Genomic DNA, 21,795 nt, shown 5'->3' with positions numbered 1-21,795 from the left:
GAATAGTGTGAATCACCGAGAGTCTGCCAACGCGTACAGGAAAACCCCCCGAACAATGATGAATGACAACGAGTTGTTCCTCAAGAGGATTAGCATAATTGTGCCGTGCTTCACCAGAACGGCTCCGCTGGGATGAGAGAGCAGAGGAGAGCCTTGTGTGTGTTTACTGCTGGAGAACGCTTTGATCTACTTCAGGATGCAATGTCTGTGGTCTGCGGCACCAAAATGTGTGTGTTCTGCAAAGTGCATATTGTTTATTTGAGTGAGTGTGCTGGTGTGTGCTTAAGCCCGTCTCGTGTGCTCGCTGCCTTGTGCATGTGTGTATGTGTGTCTTGCCAAGTGTTTTGTTTATGCGGTGTTGTGCGCACACATGTCTTGTGTGTGCGTTTGTGTGTGTGTGTGTGTGTGTGTGTGTGTGTGTGTGTGTGTGTGTGTGTGTGTGTGTGTGTGTGTGTGTGTGTAATGTGAGTCTTCAGGGCTGGCGTCAAGACTGAACCGCGGTGGCGGCGTGGCTCTCGTGCGAGGCCGGACGGCGGTTGAATGGACGGACAGACGGACGGTACGGTGGTGGAATGTTTGTGGAGGGTGCGTGCACACACACACATAGACACACACACTCTCAGACATAGACACACACGGGCTGGCTGGCACTTTTCTATCCTCTGAGTGGAGGAGCCAGAGTCACCACCACAGCTTCCAGGAAGGACAACCACAGTCACACTGAACTGGGTTTCCCACGGGGGAGGGGAGGCAGGAGGGGAAGAGAGAGGAAGGAGGGAAGGAGAGAGGAAGGAGGGGAGGGACCGATGCAGAAAGAAGGAGGGAAGTGAGCATGTGTTTGCGACGGGAGGGCGTACGCCATAGAGGAGTTCTCATTTCTCTAATTGCCTGCTGCTTCCCCTCCTCTCTCCTTGGTTCCCCTCCTCAGTCCACTCGCATCTCCTGTGGGCGGGACTAAGTCTTGAGGATAGGAGTCGAGGAGGGGAGTCGAGGAGGGGAAATTTAAGAATTGAGAAGCCTCTATAGACTAACACTGTTGTTCAAGATGAAAGAGGAAATGGAGGCAGAAGTGAGAAAAAAAATAGTCTGAAATCCGGAAGTAAGAGAAAGTCCTCCTCTGATGCCCCTTTCACACCAACGCGGTTCCAGGGCCGGTTCGGAGCTAGAGCCTGAAAAGCACAGGTGTGCAAATACACTCCTCCATGCTGATGCATTGGATTATATGTGTGTAGTTTTTTTTACCATTGGTATAAAGCACTTAGTTCTTCAAGAAGACACACCATTTTTGTAGTGGCATTGAATAAGGATCTGGATGTAGTTGCAAGTATAAGGGGAAATTCTTAGAAAAATATCATAACTAAGAGTTTTCTTATTCTACTAGGAAGCTTTTTGTATAGTGCCATGATCCACTAGTTGTGGTATGAGAGAACCTGAGCATTGTTTTCATCCGTCTCAACTACAGGTGATCAGGCTGTACAGGTGTGTCACATCTCTGACGATGCTGGCCTTTACAGGCACTCTGGAACATGACAGACTAAAACAACAACCCCAGGGAGAAGCAGCTTTTCCACAGTAATGATGTATGCCTTTGAATCCCAGGGTAAACGACAAGATATGGGTAAAAAACAGTTCATCACTGGGTTGATAAAAGGGTCCTTAAAGGTCTCCTATTATACTGTTTTTCATCAATATATCATGGGTCTCAGATATATACAAAACATGTCTCTGAAGTGTTTGGCTCTAAATACCAAACAGATCATTGCAGCATTACCCATAACCCCCTCTGTTTCATCCCTGTTTCCAAAGTGCTGATTCTCTGTCTGTTACTTTAGATGAAAATAAGGAGCCCCTCCCCACGCCCCTCTGAGAGAGATTTGGTTAAAAAGAACACAATGGTGCTCTTGGAGGAGATTCAGGTGATAAGGTGGGGGGGGGTTACCTTGGTTTGTGATTGGCTAATGGTTACACAAGCCAACAAATCGTTATGACATCATAAAGTGGCCAAAATCTGATCAGTTCATTTTCAGACAGGTTTTTATATAAATGGATCAGGACAAAAAGAGAGAGAATCTTTGTTCCTGAAACTTTCTGAATCTTTTTACACTTCTATGTATAAAAGACATAACAATGTCGATTTTGCATAATAGGTGACCTTTAACCTTCTGAAAGAGTCTCACTGTGGACCTCATATAAATTGCAAAACATTGGAGTTCCTGTTTTGGTGTACATTGGAGGAACTGTCTGAATGTCAGGAACATGTAGTCCAGTGCCCTCTGCTGTCAAATCTACAAAAGCGCAAGACTCAAGGTACAACCAGGACAAACAGGTTCAACTAAAGACAGCCTGCATACCGATTAAGACAACAAAATTGGAACTTTAGGAATGCCATGAAACAATATGGCCATATAGTGATCGGAATACTTGCTCGCCTCATACATCCTATATCTCTCCTGAGCGAACCAGAGGTAACTCTACTTAAGAAAGGATCCGAGTACTTTTTTCACCTCTGCTGAATATGCATAAGCACCACATTCAACCCCTGTTCAACGAATCTACTTGCGGGNCAAGACCCCGAGATACTTGAACTCCTTGATGAAACGCCATATCATGGATTCAAGAGAGAAAGCCTTTGAGCTCCAGACTGTTTCAGAAATAATCCTTGATAATCCATGATATGGCGTTTCATCAAGGAGTTCAAGTATCTCGGGGTCTTGTTCTTGAGTGAGGGAACAATGGAGCGTGAGATGGGCCGGAGAATCGGAGCAGCGGGAGCGGTACTGCGGTCGCTTTACCGCACCGTTGTGACGAAAAGAGAGCTGAGCCAGAAGGCAAAGCTCTCTGTGTACCGGGCCATTTTCATCCTACCCTCACCTATGGGCATGAAGGATGGGTCATGACCGAAAGAACGAGATTGCGGATACAAGCGGCCGAGATGGGTTTTCTCCGCAGGGTGGCTGGTGTCTCCCTTAGGGATAAGGTGAGAAGTTCAGTAATCCGGGAGGGACTCGGAGTTGAACCGCTCCTCCTTCGCGTCGAAAGGAGCCAGTTGAGGTGGTTCGGGCACCTAGTTAGAATGCCACCTGAGCGCCTCCCTGGGGAGGTGTTCCAGGCACGTCCAGCTGGGAAGAGACCAAGGGGTAGACCTAGGACCAGGTGGAGGGATTATATCTCTTCGCTGGCCTGGGAGTGCCTTGGGATCCCCCAGTCAGAGCTGGTTGATGAGGGGAAAAGAAAGTTTGGGGCTCTCTGCTGGAACTGCTACCTCCACGACCCGACCACGGATAAGCGGGAGAAGATGGATGGATGGCGTTTCATCACACCAGAATCTGCCGGTAGCATCTCCCGCATGAGCTCAGCCCTCTCCTTTTTTCTTTTTTTATCAATTTCCTTTTTAAAAAAAAAGCTTTATACCCCAAATCAGCACTTTTGAAACAGGAAGTGAAATAGAGGGACATGAGGCATGGCTAGAATGGGTGATCTGTTTGGTATTTTGAGCAAAACACTTCAGAGACATGTTTTTTATATTTATTTATATATCTGAGACCTATGCTATTGCCTAAAAATAGCATGATAGGTCCACTTTAAAAAACAGGTGTTATATAACAATATTATTTAAATAAAAGTGGGTATTGTTACTTTTCTATTTGTTTGTAGATCTTACTTAGGTCCAGTTTGCTTGTTTTCTACTACCTAGCACTGCACAGATAATTAACTTCAAATAAATACTTTTCATCATCTATTAATTCTACGAGTTCACCTGTTCACCATGGCCTTTGACCCCTAACCCATCACAGTCCCCCTGCTTCCAGTCCTACTGCTATTTATTAAATGTTTTACTTTATTATTTGCCCCTTTTGTTTGTTCGTTTGTTTGTTTGTTCATCATGTAAAGCGGCCTTGGGTCTCTTGAAAGGCGCTATACAAATTTCATCTATTATTATTATTATTACAAGTGGACTATATGTATACATTTGAAGACAGCTATTTTAGCACTGTTTGACTGTAAGACTGTTAATAGTTTACTCAACACCTTAAGCTTGCTATTTCAAATGTTTTATTGTTACTTTTTGCTAATGATCTCGTCAGGCATGTCCGCAGTTAATCCCACATACTGGACCCACCAGCCTCATAATTGTTTGTGCTCATTTATGAGTGTACGCTCAAGGACCTCTTGTGAGGTGTTGAATGCTTTATACCGTCGTTGACTGTTGACTCACTTCTTATAACGGGCTTGTAATTAACAACTGCTTCAGAATCAAAAGGCATTTCCGCCTATCAGCTAGACTAAAAACATTTATGTCTGTTTTTTATTTTGAAGTCGAGCCTTTACAGATTAATTTCATGACCAAAATGTTATAATCCACTAAGATTAAGAGATGATACATGATGAATAGATTCCCATTTTAGTTGTCATTGCTGCAGAGATGCAATTCTACTTTGCTTGGGAGGCACACTTGGTTTATTTGGCTATCTATTTTCCTATTTAACACAAATATGTTGAATGTTTGCATCAAATTAGAAGTTTAGTTTATTTAATTAGTTGAGTTTTCTTTAAAACCACTGGTTGGGCATCACAAATCAGATCAAATGTGATGCTAATTATTCTTGTTGAATGCCATGATGCAACTTTCCAGACCACCGTTTTTTACATTTAGTTTTTATATAAACACGAATGCCATCAAACAAACTCAACACAATGCCATAACAAAACTTGACGTACAGCGCAAAGATATATCGATAGACATGAGCTCGACACAGTCAGAAAAGCACACACAACAGATGTTCCTGCAGAAAGGCCTTGCTGAAAGGCATACTTGTGTTGTGAACTAATTCCCTAAACTGTGCATTTGGCTCGAGCCAAGCACACGCTGTCTTTCTGAGACATGAAAACTTGCTTGAGGTCAACGCTTGAGGACGACTAACTGTATATAGTACGGCAGGCTTTGATCTTTAGACTTGGCTGTGGCAGAGACAGCCAGCACTGAGGCTCTCTCTACCGGAAGCATGTGGTAGGACGGCTCCATTTACTACTCTGTTCTGCTGCTAAATTTACAATAATAAAAAGGCTGGCAGATTTATTTCAGACTGTGATACATTTCCTCTCCAGCGAGGGAAGAAAGGACAAAGCGAGAGACAGACGTCTCCAGATCACCGAAGAACATTAAGTGATAATTACAGAGAAAGAAAGACAGAAAGAGAAGGACGAGGTTTCCCCCTCGCGCTGTTCCCTTCCTTTCCCTCTGCCACCACCACAGAGGAGAGTGGCGTCTTTAAACTAAAGAGGGGCGCCCGCTGTATTAGACTCCCAATGATTGCATTATCTGATCCCAAGAGGGATAAAAGGACAGCAACACACACACACACACACACACACACACACACACACACACACACACACACACACACACACACACACACACACACACACACACACACACACACACACACACACACACACACACACACACACACACACACACACACACACACACACACACACACACTCATTCTCCCCTATGTACTCGACTTCACCACCAGTCCACCGCACCCCTCTCAAAGCTCTTTGATCCCCGGTCGAGGGTCCTCTCCGCGGTGCCTCTGTCTGAATTCCAGAGATTCTGGGATAATTCAAACGTTTCACGGCACATACTTGGTCCCCCCAGGAGACAGCGGCGGAGATGGAAAATGCCACCACGGTCTCTCTCCCTCCATTGTCCCTACTCTTTAATCAGGCCCTCTCTGTGGCTCGCGCTGCCACCGTGGTGTGTTGTCTCAGCCTGGGAAAATGCTGGCCTAAGTGGCTGTTATGTGCTGAGGCCCAGACCGCAGGGACCCAGAGGGGTGCTGCTGGAGCCCTCTGTGCCAGCCGTGGGTCTCGCAGTGGCTAACACACAATGAGCGAAGTCTCAAATCTGGAAGTAGCCTTACATAACATTCATCGCTGCATCTATTTACTTTTTAGTCTGAGCTTCAAACAGTAAATCATCTGCCATCATAATCATAGGCGTAAGCCAAAACCCAATAATAAATCATGAATATTATTTTTTCCTAAGGGCTTGATGGGTGTAAACCAGCATTAAACCGACACACAGATATGGCGGTATTGTAGAAACGTCAGTGTGAGCGCTTGGCTGTAAAAGTTCTGTGGAGAGGGAGTTTCCTGCCCATATGTCAACAAATGACCAAAGCAAAGGCCTTGTGTTTCCCTGAGTCAGAGCAAGCTGAAGGTTAGCGTCCAGGGCTACCTCAGAGTTCATTTCAGCCTCGCTCCGGGTTGGACTCGTGTGAGGTTTGGGCCGCTGGGTCAAGAGGCGGCTGGCCTGCCTTCAGCCCGACCAACGCTCTGTCAGGTCAAGTTTACAAGGACTGAGTCGATCCCTGCTGTTTTATACTAGTTTATATTTAGTGCTTATAAGCATGAATAGAACTTTTACGAGGTGCCATAAATCTCATTTTCAAAAGCGGGTGAGTATGGAGGCTCATGTACGCCTACCCCGTGGTTTCTCCAGGCCACCACGAAGCCTTTGTATTCGCCCTGTTTGCCATGGGAAAATATCTGAAACAAATAACTTGCTTGGTTGGCACCCATCAGTGTAAAAAAACACTTCTAAGAGCTATGGATTGTGCTGAGAGGGTGTGGCGCAGCGCTGAAGGAACTACTTGTTTACTATGTCCGAAAATAAAAAAGGGGAATTATTTTCTCTCCAAAATGGAAAGCAAATAAACAAGTATTCCTGAGCAGACAATGTGGGCAGGCTGTGAAGCGGCATGCTGGGCTCGGCATGAGAGGGAGGGTGACACTTTGAGGTTCTTCTGCACAACATCATCCCCACCATCATCATCATCATCATCATCATCATTATCATCATCACTATCAATTAGTTTTTGCAAAGGGGAAAGGCAGATATAACTGAACTGTCATAGAAATTAAACTGCATGAAAAAAACATGTTATTGTCAGAAACAAACAATCATCGTCACATATTCAAGGGAGTGATATTGAAAGGGTCACTACTTACAAATATCTGGGTTTTATTATTGACCAGAACTTGTCTTTTAAGTTGCACACGGAAAATGTTGTCTCAAAGCTAAAAATAAAATTAGGTTTCTTTTATAGAAACAAATCCTGTTTCTCCTTTCAGACAAGGAAACATTTGATCTCTGTAACGTTTTTACCTGTATTGGATTATGGTGGTCTGCTTTAAATGAATGCCTCTGACCAGTGCCTATATCGGGTACACCATTCCACTTTATATGCTGCTGCTAATTGGCCATCTTTTGTCTGCTCGCAGACTTTCCCACTGACTGGGTTTTATTTATAAATCTCTGCTTGGGCTTGTTCCCTCTTACATTTGCACATTTATGTGTAAAAGAGAAAGTCTATATGGCCTACGCTCCCAAGATTTTATTCAGATGATGTTTCCTAAAGTAAGAACAGAACTGGGTAAAACAGCTTTTAAATATGCTTGGAATAATGTACAGAAGGAGCTGAAACCATCAAATTTGATCACCTTGGGGCATAGCCGTGGGAACATGTTTCAAATGGGGGGTGCTGTGGGGATGACACCAGGGCTGGTTCTGACCAATGTGCTGCCCTATAAGGCAATATTTTAGCTGGCAATGAAAAACCTCTACAAAAGACCACTACACTGCAAAAAGAGAAATATATTGACATGTTGGACAGCTTATATAACANAGTGTAAAGAGATTTAAAAACGTCATGATAAAAGGAGGCGACCCACACTGAATCTTTTCGTTGAGGCCGTGAGGGTTATCGTTGAGGCGATGATCCACTCCTGTCCGCCGCTCGTCTCATGTCGCCCGTTGGTCCAGCTCCCGTGCTGCTCTTCCAGGGCCCAAGACGGAGGTTCTCTGGGCCGAGTTAAAGAAGGTAGAGAACGCTTGTACTTCACCGCTGTTTATCCCTCAAATGTCGCTTTTCTGAGGCGGATTTTATGCCGCGTCTCCCCCACCTAGCGCTTGTGCCAGGGCCATGTACCTGAGGCTTCACCGCATTCTTTCGTGTAGGTGCAGGGCCCGCCCGAGGTTAGCTCCGAACTTGAAAGGGGTACAAATCTGGGAGGAGGCGGATTAATCAGGTCAGGTATTCGAGGGGATCCTCCCTGCCCAGCCTTTATCCTTGAGCTTGGTGTGGATAATCAGGTCTTTAGGTTTTTGTTCCTGCGGGGTAGGTGGAGATTCATCCGGGGATCAGCCGACACTCCCTCGCGGGTCGCACTCCGCCTCGCCCCTCGAGTTGGCTTAAGCCAGGCTGAAGGCTGCCAGGTGGCTTGGGTAGGTGGTTCGCAGGATGAGGCAGCGACGGCCAAGTGGAGGTGTTTGTTATCAAGCCCGTGGGAACATGTGGGGATGACCCAGGCTGGTTCTGACCAATGTGCTGCTAGGCAAGATTTTAGCTGGCAATGAAAAACCTCTACAAAAGACCACTACACTGCAAAAAGAGAAATATATTGACATGTTGGACAGCTTATATAACAAGGCTTCAAATTTATTATATATTATAACATGTTTTAATTGGAGGGGTGGACTTCACATCCTCTCGGGGGGTCCGGGGGTACCCCCCCGGGAAGATTTTTTTAACATTTTAAAGTAAAATGCTTCAATTTGGTGCACTTTGAGCGCCCAATTAGAGACTGATCTAGGGGGTACAACTCTAAACAGCCATATGAAAAAGATCGGTTTGCATTTTATTAATCAAATAAGTAGGTATGTGAACATTTCCAATAACCTACCATAGCCAATAACAAATACATTTTATTTGTGTTGTTCATTCATATCTTATTTTACAAGTTAACATTTATTTATTTATGTATATTTTAAAATCTCTCCAGTTTTAAACAATATTTTTGGTTTACTGTCCTATAGTATACATTGGAATGATTTCAAACCTGTTTTTATTTATCCTAATAATTATAAAGGTGTGCCTTGGAAATATTTGTTTACATAAATTGTGATCAAAATGTTTGAGACCCAGTGAGATAACTTCGACTAAAGTGAACTATCTAAGCCCTCAGAGTACTTTACCTCACTGAGCCTCTCAGTCTGACAGGACAGAACTCTCCCTCCACATTATTGTAGAAACAGTTTCTTATATCCGTTAGCGCAACAAAAGCTAACAACAATCCCCGCCGGTACCGCGGTATCCCCTCTCTCTATCTCTCTCACTTTGGCTTTGAGCTGCGGGCGCCTGCTAAGCCAACATCCCCCACTTTCATAACTTACAGCGCCCATCGTACAGGGCAAATGGAAAATGTAACCGGGGTGAAAAGGGTGTTATCTTTACTTAATTATGAATGTTGTTACATCAAGGCTGAAAATTCGTTTTTTTTTATTATATCTTGTGGAAGTGCAGATCCCCTGTCCTCCACCAGGGGGTGCTGCAGCACCCTCAGCACCCCTACTTCCCACGGCCCTGCCTTGGGGGAATTCAGGTCCATCTTAAAGGACAGAGAACACGACACCATTGGTAGATGTGAGTGCTCGTATATCAAAAATTGAAGTAGTTTAAAATGTTGCCAGTTTTTTTATGATTTTTAATAGTTTCTTTTATTTTGCATATTGGCGGGCTAATGTGCCATTTTATTTGTGTTTTACAGCTGTATTTGCCTGCCTGTATTCTTTGTGTTTTATCTGTTGTAACTTTGTTCATGCTGCCCTTCTTGGTCAGGTCACTCTTGGAAAAGAGATGTTAATCTCAATGAGTTATTTTACCATGGTTAAATAAAGGATATATATATATATTTTGATCCATTTACTCAAACATAAAATTGTAAAAAATGTTGTGTTACATTTTTAGCATATCATTTTATCACATCGTCAACTAGTGATACATTTTGTGTTTAATGGTGTATAAAATAGGTAGAGAATAGAGAGAGAGAAAGAGGAACAAATAAAAAAGGCAGGACAATATAAAAAGTAATCTTACAAACGGGCTGAATGGGCAGCGCCTCCCCCGGCCACTGATTGGTTGAATGTGATACGTCACCGACTCTTGAAACCGGAAGGTCCTATGGACAGGACAATGAACGATGCTAATCCTTGCTAATCAATATTTTCGTGTTATTATAAAGGTTTTTGAAACATCGGTCGCGTAATTACAAAGGTGAGAGCGTTATGTTATATATGTGTATTCCACTGTGTGTTTTCATGCTTCAATCGGTGTTGAAAGTCCTTCATTTTAGTATAAAGTATCAACAACTGGCTAGTCTGTGCTAGCATCACAAGATAGCTTGTAAGCAAACAAAAGTATAGAGCTACTTGAATGTTCTCTTTGCATTTCCTATTTCATACGTGGGTATGTGCAGGCTTTGTTTTATATGGGGTGTAACACGTAGGTAAGTAAAAATGTGTAAACATAATGCGTTTTAGCATCAAGTGAACTCATTTGTGAATGTTTCCCCCTTTCCATTTAACCAATTTTGAGTCAGAACTGTACAATTAACATGTGCTTATTATCTAACAGAATGAAGAAATAAACATGACATTTCTGGTCGATTATTCCAAAAGATAATACAAATGAAATGAGTTTATATTCTAATGTTAAAAAACCAAAAACTCCATTCTGCCTTTTGCTGTTTCCTCTTTTTAAAGTGACACACCCTTAAATGATTCCCCATCTCTCCCCTCTCCCTAGCAGGGCTCATTGAGGTCAGACATGGAGGTGCCCTGCTACCTGCCCAAACTGCTGTTCGAGCTGAATGAGCAGCGTAAGAGGGATTTCTTCTGTGACTGCAGCATCCTTGTTGAAGGCCGCGTCTTCAAAGCTCATCGCAATGTGTTGTTTGCTGGAAGCGGCTATTTCCGGGCTCTTCTGGTTCACTATCTGCAGGTATGACTGGATTTTATCAGTGCTTACCAATGATTTAATTTCAAGCAAACGGTGAGAGTGTTTGGCATGTCTTTTTTTAGAAACAAATGTAATGTGGATTAGGGTATTTTATGTTAATGTGACAACTGATTCCCCATAGTTGTTGTGGCCCATACATTGCTGATCTTATCAAAATGGGCCATCCAGTATGTTAATAAAATACACTTTAATCTGAAATGACATCTGTTAAATAAATCTAGCCAAAATAATTGCACTGCTTCTCTTTCTAAATCATAAAACTGTAACTAACAGGAAACCTGGCTCAAAGTCTAGTTCAACAGCAACATGTGTATTGTCAAGTAATTAAAGAAATACTGTCTTAAACTTTTCAATACATCTCTTTTCAGGATAGTGGACAGCGCTGCAGCACAGCATCGTTGGACATTGTGACAGCCGATGCCTTCTCTATCATCCTGGACTTCCTCTACTCTGGCCGCTTGGCCCTGAACAGAAGCAATGTGATCGAGGTGATGTCAGCCGGCAGCTACCTGCAGATGACCGATCTGGTCAACTTCTGTAAGGGCTACATCCGCTCATCTTTGGAAATATGCAACAAGGAGAAGGAGAGCAGCGCAGAGAAGGAGAAGCAGACCCAGGATGGGGGGCCGGGTCCTGTAGACAGCGGCACTCCTGCTGCGACCACCTCCAGTGGAGCAAGGACTGGGGAGCCTCATTCTCAGGCTGCGGATTCGGATAGAGGAACAGAGTCTGGGACCTCAGCTAGAACCCCCTTGTCTATCCCCGTCAACACAACTCCTGGCCCCAACAGAGACATGGACTACCACTCTAGGGAAGAATTTGCGTCTGTTAATGAAGGACAGAAGGGACAAATGGATCAGTTTACCCTCTCATCTTCTTCATCGTCTGCTTTGACCCCTGAGTTAGTGAACCCTAAGATAGAGTACGACCCTGATGAGGATCTTATGGAGTCCCCTGACTCCAAAGACCTGTCGTCATATCCCGGGCACTCTCTCCATAACCCTCAAAACGGCAGACTACTTCCTCCCTCTCCCTCCAATGAGCGCTCCCCCTCAGGATACAGCCCCTCCTATAATGCCAGGCAGCTCATGGAGATGCTGGCCAGAGGGGAAGGTCAAAGTCCTCAGCGGGAGAGAGGGGGGAAGCGTTTTACCCAAGGAATGGGTAGCAGCACTGGAGGATGCAGAATGGACGAAATGTTAGGGTTTGTGGGGTCATCTATCATGGAGATCCAGTCTGATTGGCTTGGAGAGGACACAGGTAATTTAAGATCAATCTAAACTGGTGCGAATGGTAGAGATTGGGTTGCGAACCTCATTTTTTACATACTGTTAATCACACTGGTGTAACAGAAACATGTAACAATCCATATGTAAGGATGCACAATTTGCAGTGCTGTCCTACTGAGGTTAATCTGACCTGTTGCCCTCTCTCTCCCCCTGCAGGTGATGGTTTGGTAGTGCCAGTCAAACTCCACAAGTGCCCATTCTGTCCATACACTGCCAAGCAGAAAGGAATCATGAAGAGACACATCCGCTGTCACACAGGAGAGAGACCCTTCCCCTGCCCCATGTGTGGCAAGAGGTTCACAAGACAGGAGCACCTTCGCAGCCATGCCCTCAGTGTAAGAACTCAGTGTGACTGCAAGATACAAATCAATATGATTTGAATGTGTTGGGAAGTATGGTTGGGACGCTTAACCTGCTTTTGATATGTAGACTTCTTGATGAGGCAGTAGGAATTATACAACTACTAAATGCCATTCAGTCATCAACTTTCTGTTAAGTAGTGAGCTCTTTTCTCTACAAATCCTGTTCAACAAAAAACACAAGTCTTTTTGCAGCTTTTTTAAAAACAACGTTGAATTTTTCAGTGGCAATCAATGCTGGATCTTTGATTGGATGTTTTCTTTACAGAATATGCCAAACAGACACATTGAAATTAGTTTGGAAAATGTAGTTATTATTATTTTAAATAAAAATAAGCAGAGTCAGTGGTTACATGAATTTTCTTTTTAATCAATTTAGAAATGAGATGGTTGCAAATATATGTCCTCTCGTTGTAGATTGATTGTTTTATTTTGTCTCGGTTGTGGTTGATAGAATTTAATTGACGTTAAAAACCCTCTCAAAGCCAGTAATTGCTCACAGTTAGTTATACGCAGTAATTAGCTCACTCTTAATTTTGTTGTTAGTGCTGTTGAAATCTGTCTCGTTCCCTGGTACTTGTGTGCAGAGAAGAAAGTATAACGAGGACAGTAAATATGTTTGTCCGTTTGTTGATGTTCTTCACCTATAATCTATAAATTGGGGTTGCTTATATAATGATGTATCTCATTGTGCTGACCACCAACAGGTCCACAGACACTACTGGCCAGTGTCCTGTAAGAGCTGCAGGCGAACCTTCACTGGGTCGAGCGTTTCTTCTGGGCTCCGGCGCTTCGGCCTCTGTGACAGCTGCAACTGTGTGACCACCACACACGATGACTCTGCTCACACCGGCCAATCAGAGCCCATGGAGCGTGCAGACGGGGGTCCAGATTGGTCCAGTTTTATGGACGACGTCGATGAGGTGGAGGTTGGCAGAGTGGAGGACTTGGTGGAGAAACAGATTCTTGAAAGGCAGCTGGCTGTCTGCACTGGTGTAGGTGACACAGTGAATCTGTAGCCCACTGCACCGGGAGAAAAAAACATTCCTTTAACTGCTCGACTGTGACCATACTGTAGATGTTACAGTATGAATTTAATATGGCCTTATTTATTGACTTATGTAGTGAGATTGCAGGTCATGAAAATAAGTTTGAGTTGTGTTAATATATCGGGGCCATGTGGATCAGAGTCCTGCATCGGGTCGGGTACCCGCGGGTACCCGACGGGTGACCCGCAAAAAAGGTGATTCGCGGGTGGTATTTTTTCAAACCCTTTTTTCCGGGTTCGGTTCTGGGTAAAACAAAGATGATGCGGGTCGGGTCGCGGGTGTTGCATAATAAATATATTTAAATAATAATAATGTAGTTTAATGTTTAAATCCTCAGACCTCTCCCCCGCGGGACCGTGCATAATCATAACCTCTGCAGCGCATCATCTGCTTCTGAGCGCGCCACATTCTGAATGGCTGAGGTGAAGCTCTCTAGCGGAGAATACAGCATTTTCCAACACTTCCTCAAGAACGAAATCCAACGTCTGGGAGGCTTTTGGTGTCCTCCTAGATGGAGAGAATAACCAACATCCCACGCTTTTTGAGAGAAATATGCAACTGCGTGTGTTAATAATTGCACGTTTTCACTGCTCATATATATATGCGGGGGTCGGGTTGCGGATCCTGTGCCGACGGGTCGGGTCGGGTTGCGGAACTAATTGGTAATATGTGCGGGTAGCGGGGCGGGTTCGGTTTTGCACGTCGCGGGTGCGGGGCGGGAGCGGGTCTTGAAAATCAGACCCGTGCAGGACTCTGATGTGGATACATTTGGTCCCTTTTCATTAGCTTTTCTATGCGTACATATTTCGTTATCTTGTCATTGGCTTTATGAACATTTCCCTGCTGCAAAATTGGCACAAAGTTGCCATTTGGTGTCATCTAGTGGTTGAAAAGAATAAAGTATTCAGAAATCCTTGAAATTGGTCATTGAAATCACAGGCGTTTTGCATTAATAAAGAAAACGGACTTCTCTAAAATGTATAAAGATTTCAATTGAAAGGTTAATGTATTATTTAAGGTAATTGCACAACAATATTGAGTCATGTTTAATGTAAGTAGGATGTTGTACAGCACCGCCAGAGGGCGGATACACTGACAGTTCTACCCTTCCCACAATGGCATTCAGGTGTAATGCAAATGATAAAAACAGGCAGAGCTAAAGTCCCATCTCGTGTCAGACAGTAGAGGCTTCTCAATTCTTAAATATATATAGATATATTCAGTCTCTGATTATGTTGTGTTATTATGAGAGTGCTCTCATACTTTGTATATATTTGTATATATTTATATAAATATATTTGTGTGTGTGTCCGCATCTGTAGCCTGTTATTGTCTCATTATACCGCACTGTGAATGAATTAAAAGTAAATATATAAGTCGTTATGAACACATCTGTCCATCAGACACCATGAAGGATTCACAAACCCTGGCCCTCAGCAGTCTCCAGGAACTGGAACTCAATGGATGTTGGTCCTCACCGGGACCTGGTGGGAGACCTGGCTGCGGCTGTCAGGAATAGGTGAGAAGATAAGGGAGCAGGATGCTGCATCTAAAGCGCGTATAAAGAAAAGGAATTTAAGTAGTTCACAATAAAATACGTCAATAATGATTTACGGTAAATCTTTCAAGGGTGAGGGACATCTACAGAAAGCAAACAGTAATGGGATGTAAATAAAAACAAAACAACTTCTAATATAAGCATGAATTATCTAATCTAATATGAGTCAGAAAGGAAATAGTTGACTACGAATGACGGTGCTAAACTACTTTGTGAATTCACCTGTATTTTTCTACAGGTCACTGCACTTGGGCCTCTACCACTCTTTGTATGAGTGGTTCAATCCCCTTTACTTGTTGGACAAAGCCTCCGGATTCCAGTCTCAGAAGTTTGTTGCCAGTAAAACTTTTCCAGAGCTAGTGGACCTTGTAACGACGTACAAACCCGATCTGATTTGGTCTGATGGGGACTGGGATGCACCAGATACCTACTGGAACTCCACCCAGCTCCTGGCCTGGCTCTACAACAACAGTCCAGTCAAGGTGAAAGAAAACCACAGGTTTCACCTGAGCGTATTTAATTGATCATGCTTATTTGCAGTCTTCATCTGTACGTAACAACCCGTGTGTTTCTTTAGGATGTGGTGGTTACCAATGACAGGTGGGGTAAGGGCTGCTACGGCAAACATGGAGGTTACTTAAACTGTGCTGACAGGTACACGCCTGGTCAACTTCCAGATCACAAATGGGAGAAATGCCTGTCCCTCGACACCCGATCCTGTGGCTACAGAAGAGACATGAAGCTGAGCGAAGTCATGGCCCTGCCGTCAATCCTAAAGGTGAGAGTTCATAGTAGGACATCACCTGCAAATGATGGAAGAAAAGTTATTTGGTTAATTGAACTCGCTCATTTCTTAGGACTTGGTGTACGTGGTGGCAATGGGAGGTAACTACCTGCTGAATATCGGGCCAATGGCATGATTGCCCCGGTGTTTGAGGAGAGGCTGGGGGATCTTGGTGCCTGGTTGGGGATAAATGGAGAGGTCATCTATGCTACCAAACCATGGAGGGTCCAGAAGGAAAACAGCACTGTGTGGTGAGATTTTGTGTTTTTTCACTTCATCTTCTGTCTCTATGTGAGGCCATTGTCACTTGAAATATAGGCATCTATAAAATGTTCTCTCTTTATTATTTCCACTGCTACATGACCATTTGCACTTTTGTATTATGTATATTGCTATGTTTTCAAACGGTGTTGGAGAGGCCAAAGACACATTTCCACTTGGTTTGGACAAAAAAGTAAATGTGATATAATCTTTGTGATGTAACATAAGACTTATTGTTCCTATTATAGGTGCGCGGCCAAAAACAATACGGTTCATGCCATTATCCTTCATTGGCCGTGCAAACAGATTCTTCAGCTCACAGCACAGAGGATGACTGGAGCCACAAAAGTAAGCTGTACACCGTATGCCTTAAACGTTTAATTCCAGTTAAACTCAATTGTCATTCTGAATAAATCTACATTTTTCTCGTTTATATCCACAGGTTACACTCATGGACTATCATGATGTACCACTGAAGTGGGAACCACTCACACCAACAGCTGGACTCAGGATTGTTATGCCTGCGATGCCAAAATCTCTTGGAAATGCCTGGTGCCTTAAACTGGAGGGAGAAGTCTAACGTCAGAGTTGTGGATAATCAATATCAAGTCATTAGGTCTAGAAGGGACTGCACCTTCAACAATACAAAATAAATAAATTCTTACTTCTGTACGTAGCACTTAGAAAGATTTGGCTCATTTGAAGCCAATTCAGGAGCACTTAAAAAGGGTTGGCTTATTGAAAGCTAATGTACTTGTAGGTTTCTTGCTTTTTACATTTAGTTTCTTCCTGTTTGATTCGTCAATCACTTTGAATGAATCATTGACTTCCTCAGGTATCTACTGTAAGGGTAAAGCTGGGCTTCTCCATATGAACATTTCCTTAAACATTGTGGAAAGGTCACTCCTACTTGTACTGAGTTTAAATAAATGTGTTTTGTATAGAAATCTATAAACAAAGATAAATGATGATGTGTACACCCTATGTGTGTGTTTGGGTGTTACTTCAATCTTTTTTCTATGCCCTTTTTTGTTACAAGATGTAATAGTTTTTATTCATGGCCTTTCCTTACATTTGCATTGGATGTAAAAAAAACATAAATAACACAACAATGCAAAATGTGTGAACAAGATAATCATACATATAAATAAATAAATAAAACAAGGACAAATCTATCCCTATGGTGATGTGTTAAATAAAGTTGACTGAGCAATACTCATATGATTTCAGTTACACTGAACACAAATATAAATGCAACACACGAGATAATCCATCCCACCTCACAGCCTGTGAGGTGGGATGGATTATCTCGGCAAAGGAGAAGTGCTCACTATCACAGATTTTTTCAGATTTGTGAACAATATTTGAGAGAAATGGTTATTTTGTGTATATAGAAAATGTTTTAGATCTTTGAGTTCATCTCATGTAAAATGGGAGCAAAAACAAAAGTGTTGCATTTATATTTTTGTTCAGTGTAAGTCATGGGGCCACATTGCAATCAATGTTTTATGTACAGCAAAAAATATTTGCTTAAAACAGTAATTTAAGCTTGTAAACTTAAAATTATTTAGGCCTAAGCTACATTTGGCTAAAAATCTAGTTATTTATGATATCTGCCCTTTGCTTAAATTTGCATTAAATGTAAATAAATATGTAACACGTGCCTACAATAATGCCACATGTGTGAACAAGATGACACTACATATAAATAAATAATACATGCATCATGCAAAGTTCATGTGTTGAATAAAGTTATCATTACAAAAAAAATACAGACTGTGTAATCACGTGACACTCATGTGATTTCAGTCATGTGACGGGACCACATTGCACCTGCAGGGGCACAACAATAATAGTGCAACTGCAGGAAGTGAAACTATTTCGCATTTTCTGCTTTTAAACAGTTTTAAATTAGCTTCCCAGTAGCATTAATGTTCACTCACATTCAGGGGAGTGAACTCTAACTCTAACACTTTAAAACCATGCTCGCTCTGTGGTTCCTCCTCGGTGTTCTGGTGCCTCACACGGAGGCTCGGTACACCGCGGACTGGGCCAGCCTGGACGCCCGGCCGCTGCCTCAATGGTACGACCAGGCGAAGGTGGGGATATTTGTCCACTGGGGGGTGTTTTCTGTGCCCGGGTTCGGCAGTGAGTGGTTCTGGTGGCACTGGCAGGGCCAACAACCTCCGGACCAGAAGTGTGTGAGCTACATGTCCAAAAACTACCCGCCTGGATTCAGCTACCCGGAGTTTGCCCCCCAATTTCACGCTCAGTTTTTCAACCCGGGGGACTGGGCGGACATATTCAAGGCGTCTGGTGCAAAGTGAGTCTATTTATTGAGCTGGCTTTACAGAGCATTTGATAACAAATAAGATCACTTCCGGTTTTGAATACGTCCTAGCATGCATTCTGCTACTGTACATCGACAAGTCCCTAATTTGGTGTATTACACAGGGTTGCGAGGGTTATTCCGAGGCAATTACTTATTACATGTAAAACATTGAATCAGTATCCTCATGTACGTTTCACAATATTAAAGTAATGTAAAACAAATGTTACTTTTGCATGATCTGAATTTCAAATGCAATAGGAAAGAAATATCTATAAAAAAGCTTATTTAGGTATTTGATGTGCAATAACAGAACAATGTAACCTTAAAAAAGAAGAAACTAGTTATTTTGTATCAACAAGATTGAATCAATACTATAATTATTTTAATTTTATTTTAGCATAATCCTCAGTAATCCAAATCCAGTAAATGTACCAGTAACGTATTTTCTTTATGTTACTATAAGGGAATACGTTAACCTTTTTTTGTATCCTTATTACATAATCCCGTACATGTAATCCAACCCTCCTCAAACCTGATTTAACAGTTGTTGTTACCTTTTTTTTGCAGATATGTCGTCCTGACTGCCAAACACCATGAAGGATTTACAAACTGGGGGTCTCCAAACTCCTGGAACTGGAACTCAGTGGATACGGGTCCTCACAGGGATCTGGTGGGGGACCTGGGGGAGGAGGTGCGCAACAGGTGGGCCATCAAATGCTATAAAGTACAGAGAAAATGTTATACATGGTACTTTGTGGTGAAATTAATATGATAATCATAATTTGTTTATTGAATAGTAAGTGGTTTTCAGGACAATATAAAATTGTCTACACACAGTCAAGATAACAATGAAAACTATTGAAAAGCAGAAACATTTGACCTGGGATTTTTTGTTGTTGTTGTTATTTAATAAACAAATACGTTTGGTAAAAGTGGTAAAAGAGGGATACAAAGTAGATGCACATGTGTAAAACAAAACAAAGCCTTCCAGTTAAAGTAAAGTTTGAGGATTGATATAAAAGAAGAAGGCTTCCTTATGGTACCTTACTGAAAAATGCGTTTAATGCAGTGAGGTACAGTACACATATTTCCGAATAAGGAAATGGAGTATGTGAGAATAATGTTAAGTGGTGCATCCTCTCTTCAGAGAAATGTTCAACCACCATTGAATCAGATAACAAAATATCAACATTTGAATATAGGGTTGAATTTGTGGCTTTCCCAATCGTCATGTCATTCAGATACCTTGCTGTCTTTAGTTTTAATGCCTGCTTTTTTGGATTCTAAGATGTTTTATTTTCTTGTTTAGGTCACTGCACTATGGACTCTACAACTCCCTGTATGAGTGGTTCAACCCTCTCTACCTGACAGACAAGAAGAATGGATTCAAAACGCAGGAGTTTGTAATGCATAAACTTCTACCTGAGCTTTATAACATGGTTGTAAGGTATGTAACACTTAAATTACCCCATCAACAGATTGCAATACAAACATGTTTATTCTACCTTGTTATGATAATAAAGTTAGACTTGGTTATATTGACATTTAATATAATCTTATGGCAGTATGTTAATACCTTTACCTTCCTGTGGTTCTGCAGGTATAGACCTGATCTGATCTGGTCCGATGGAGACTGGGAAGCTCCTGACACCTACTGGAACTCCACCGAATTCCTGGCCTGGCTCTACAATGACAGCCCAGTCAAAGTAAGTGTTTTAATTAGAGATTAACCGACTGATTGGCCACCGGTTGTCAGACTTACATCGTTTTTTATCTATTATAGATTTGTTCTGCTTCTGTTTTCCTCTAGGAAAGTAAAACATATTAGAGAAAGTGTTATGTACTGTAATACATTTTTAGTGCGATTTTTTTTGTACAGTATTGTGCATCTCTTTGAGTGAGAGAAGGTACTCAAATTTGGTGCAGTATTGGAGGAAATGTATGTTAGTTATTGAGTATTTTTTTTCATTATGAACATATCATTGAATTTCAATTTTCCAAGAAAGAAAAGTAATAAAAATATGTTTGCATGCTGTCAAGTATAGTCACAATTGGCTGCTCAAAGATAATACAAATTGAAATTGAAATCAGTGCATCTCTAGTTCTAGTTGAACAAGTGTGCAAATGCTGTATACAGTCAGTGTATTTTTTAAGCAAGACATTCGACTATTAATAGTTTAACTGGGGTTGCATTTTCTTTTCTTCCTCTTAGGATACCATCGTGACAAATGACCGCTGGGGTGCTGGCTGTGCCTGTAAACACGGCGGCTACTACAACTGTGAAGACAAATACACTCCGGGCCAGCTGCCCAAGCACAAATGGGAGAAATGCACATCTGTGGACACGCTCTCCTGGGGCTACCGCCGAAACATGAAGATGAGCGAACTGATGGACTTACCCTCCATTATAGAGGTGAGCATAACTAAGTGATGACAGCGTCATTGTATTAACCAATCCGTAATGAGAGATAGGTTGGTTCCGCTTTTGTATATCTTATACATGAACATACCTGTACACGTAATTTCTGCTCGTGTGCAGCCATCACGGAGACATTTTGTAATTTAAGTTTTCTTTGAATTGCTAACATTAAAACAGTAATCAATCTAATCTAATACGTTGCTCTTTCAAACAGCCAATTCGCTGACCCTTAATTGTCTGTTACAATCAGGTGTGACTTGATTTTGCAATCATTTTCAAGAGAATCCTGATCCAAATTAAGCAAAGCACTTGATTTTTCAGTCATCTTAATATTCACTGCTTAAATATGTGCACAGGAAGAATACTGTGATCAGTGAGGTGTGTCTTCCTGACTTGTCATCCTTCTCTTGTTCCAGGATCTGGTTCGCACTGTGGCTCTGGGAGGGAACTACCTCCTGAATGTGGGTCCCACACCTGATGGGATGATCCCCGCAGTGTTTGAGGAGCGGCTCAGGGGGGTCGGAGCCTGGCTGCAGATCAATGGAGAGGCCGTCTACGCCTCCAAACCCTGGAGGGTCCAGACCGAGAACACAACTGTACCAGTCTGGTAAGAAGCAGAGGGAGAAACAGTCTGTGATCTTGTAATCCTGTCATGTATTATTGAAATGAATGCATTCACACATTGTATAAAGTATTCCCCTACCGAATATTTTTGATGCTTCAAAGCTTTCGTAACTTTGACATTCAAACGCTCTTCTTGCTTTTTGAGCCACGAATAAGAGTGTAAGAACTCCAAAAAAATATTATATTTAATTTACAGAATTATAATTATTATTATTTGTAATCAGTCTCAATCATACGACGGAGTATTAGGGCCAC

At 42.4% G+C, this 21,795-nt stretch overlaps 2 protein-coding genes and 1 pseudogene across 3 annotated transcripts; all 3 read left to right on the top strand.

Annotated features, from left to right (window-relative positions):
- Positions 1–10,017: 10,017 nt before the first annotated feature.
- Positions 10,018–13,759, top strand: zbtb8b (zinc finger and BTB domain containing 8B). Of its 2 annotated transcripts, none has more exons than XM_010769419.1 (5): positions 10,018–10,121; positions 10,656–10,847; positions 11,234–12,125; positions 12,311–12,489; positions 13,221–13,759. In XM_010769419.1, exons 2-5 carry the CDS (start codon positions 10,674–10,676, stop codon positions 13,530–13,532), a joined length of 1,557 nt encoding a protein of 518 aa, XP_010767721.1. In that variant the 5' UTR covers positions 10,018–10,121; positions 10,656–10,673; the 3' UTR covers positions 13,533–13,759. The 2 variants fall into 2 exon arrangements, with proteins under 2 accessions (XP_010767721.1, XP_010767720.1); XM_010769418.1 differs by having other exon boundaries at positions 10,653–10,847.
- Positions 13,760–14,794: 1,035 nt separating this feature from the next.
- Positions 14,795–17,360, top strand: LOC104943949 (tissue alpha-L-fucosidase-like; annotated as a pseudogene).
- Positions 17,361–17,976: 616 nt separating this feature from the next.
- LOC104943946 (tissue alpha-L-fucosidase-like) lies at positions 17,977–21,550 on the top strand. Its single transcript, XM_010769417.1, has 6 exons — positions 17,977–18,488; positions 19,065–19,199; positions 19,807–19,944; positions 20,098–20,203; positions 20,710–20,910; positions 21,333–21,550. Exons 1-6 carry the CDS (start codon positions 18,148–18,150, stop codon positions 21,525–21,527), a joined length of 1,116 nt encoding a protein of 371 aa, XP_010767719.1. The 5' UTR covers positions 17,977–18,147; the 3' UTR covers positions 21,528–21,550.
- The last annotated feature ends 245 nt before the right edge of the window (positions 21,551–21,795 follow it).

Source organism: Notothenia coriiceps, unplaced genomic scaffold (genome assembly GCF_000735185.1).
Source record: "Notothenia coriiceps isolate Sejong01 unplaced genomic scaffold, NC01 NC01_scaffold00007237, whole genome shotgun sequence".
Taxonomy (NCBI): domain Eukaryota; kingdom Metazoa; phylum Chordata; class Actinopteri; order Perciformes; family Nototheniidae; genus Notothenia; species Notothenia coriiceps.
This window is presented reverse-complemented; position numbering and strand designations above follow the sequence as displayed.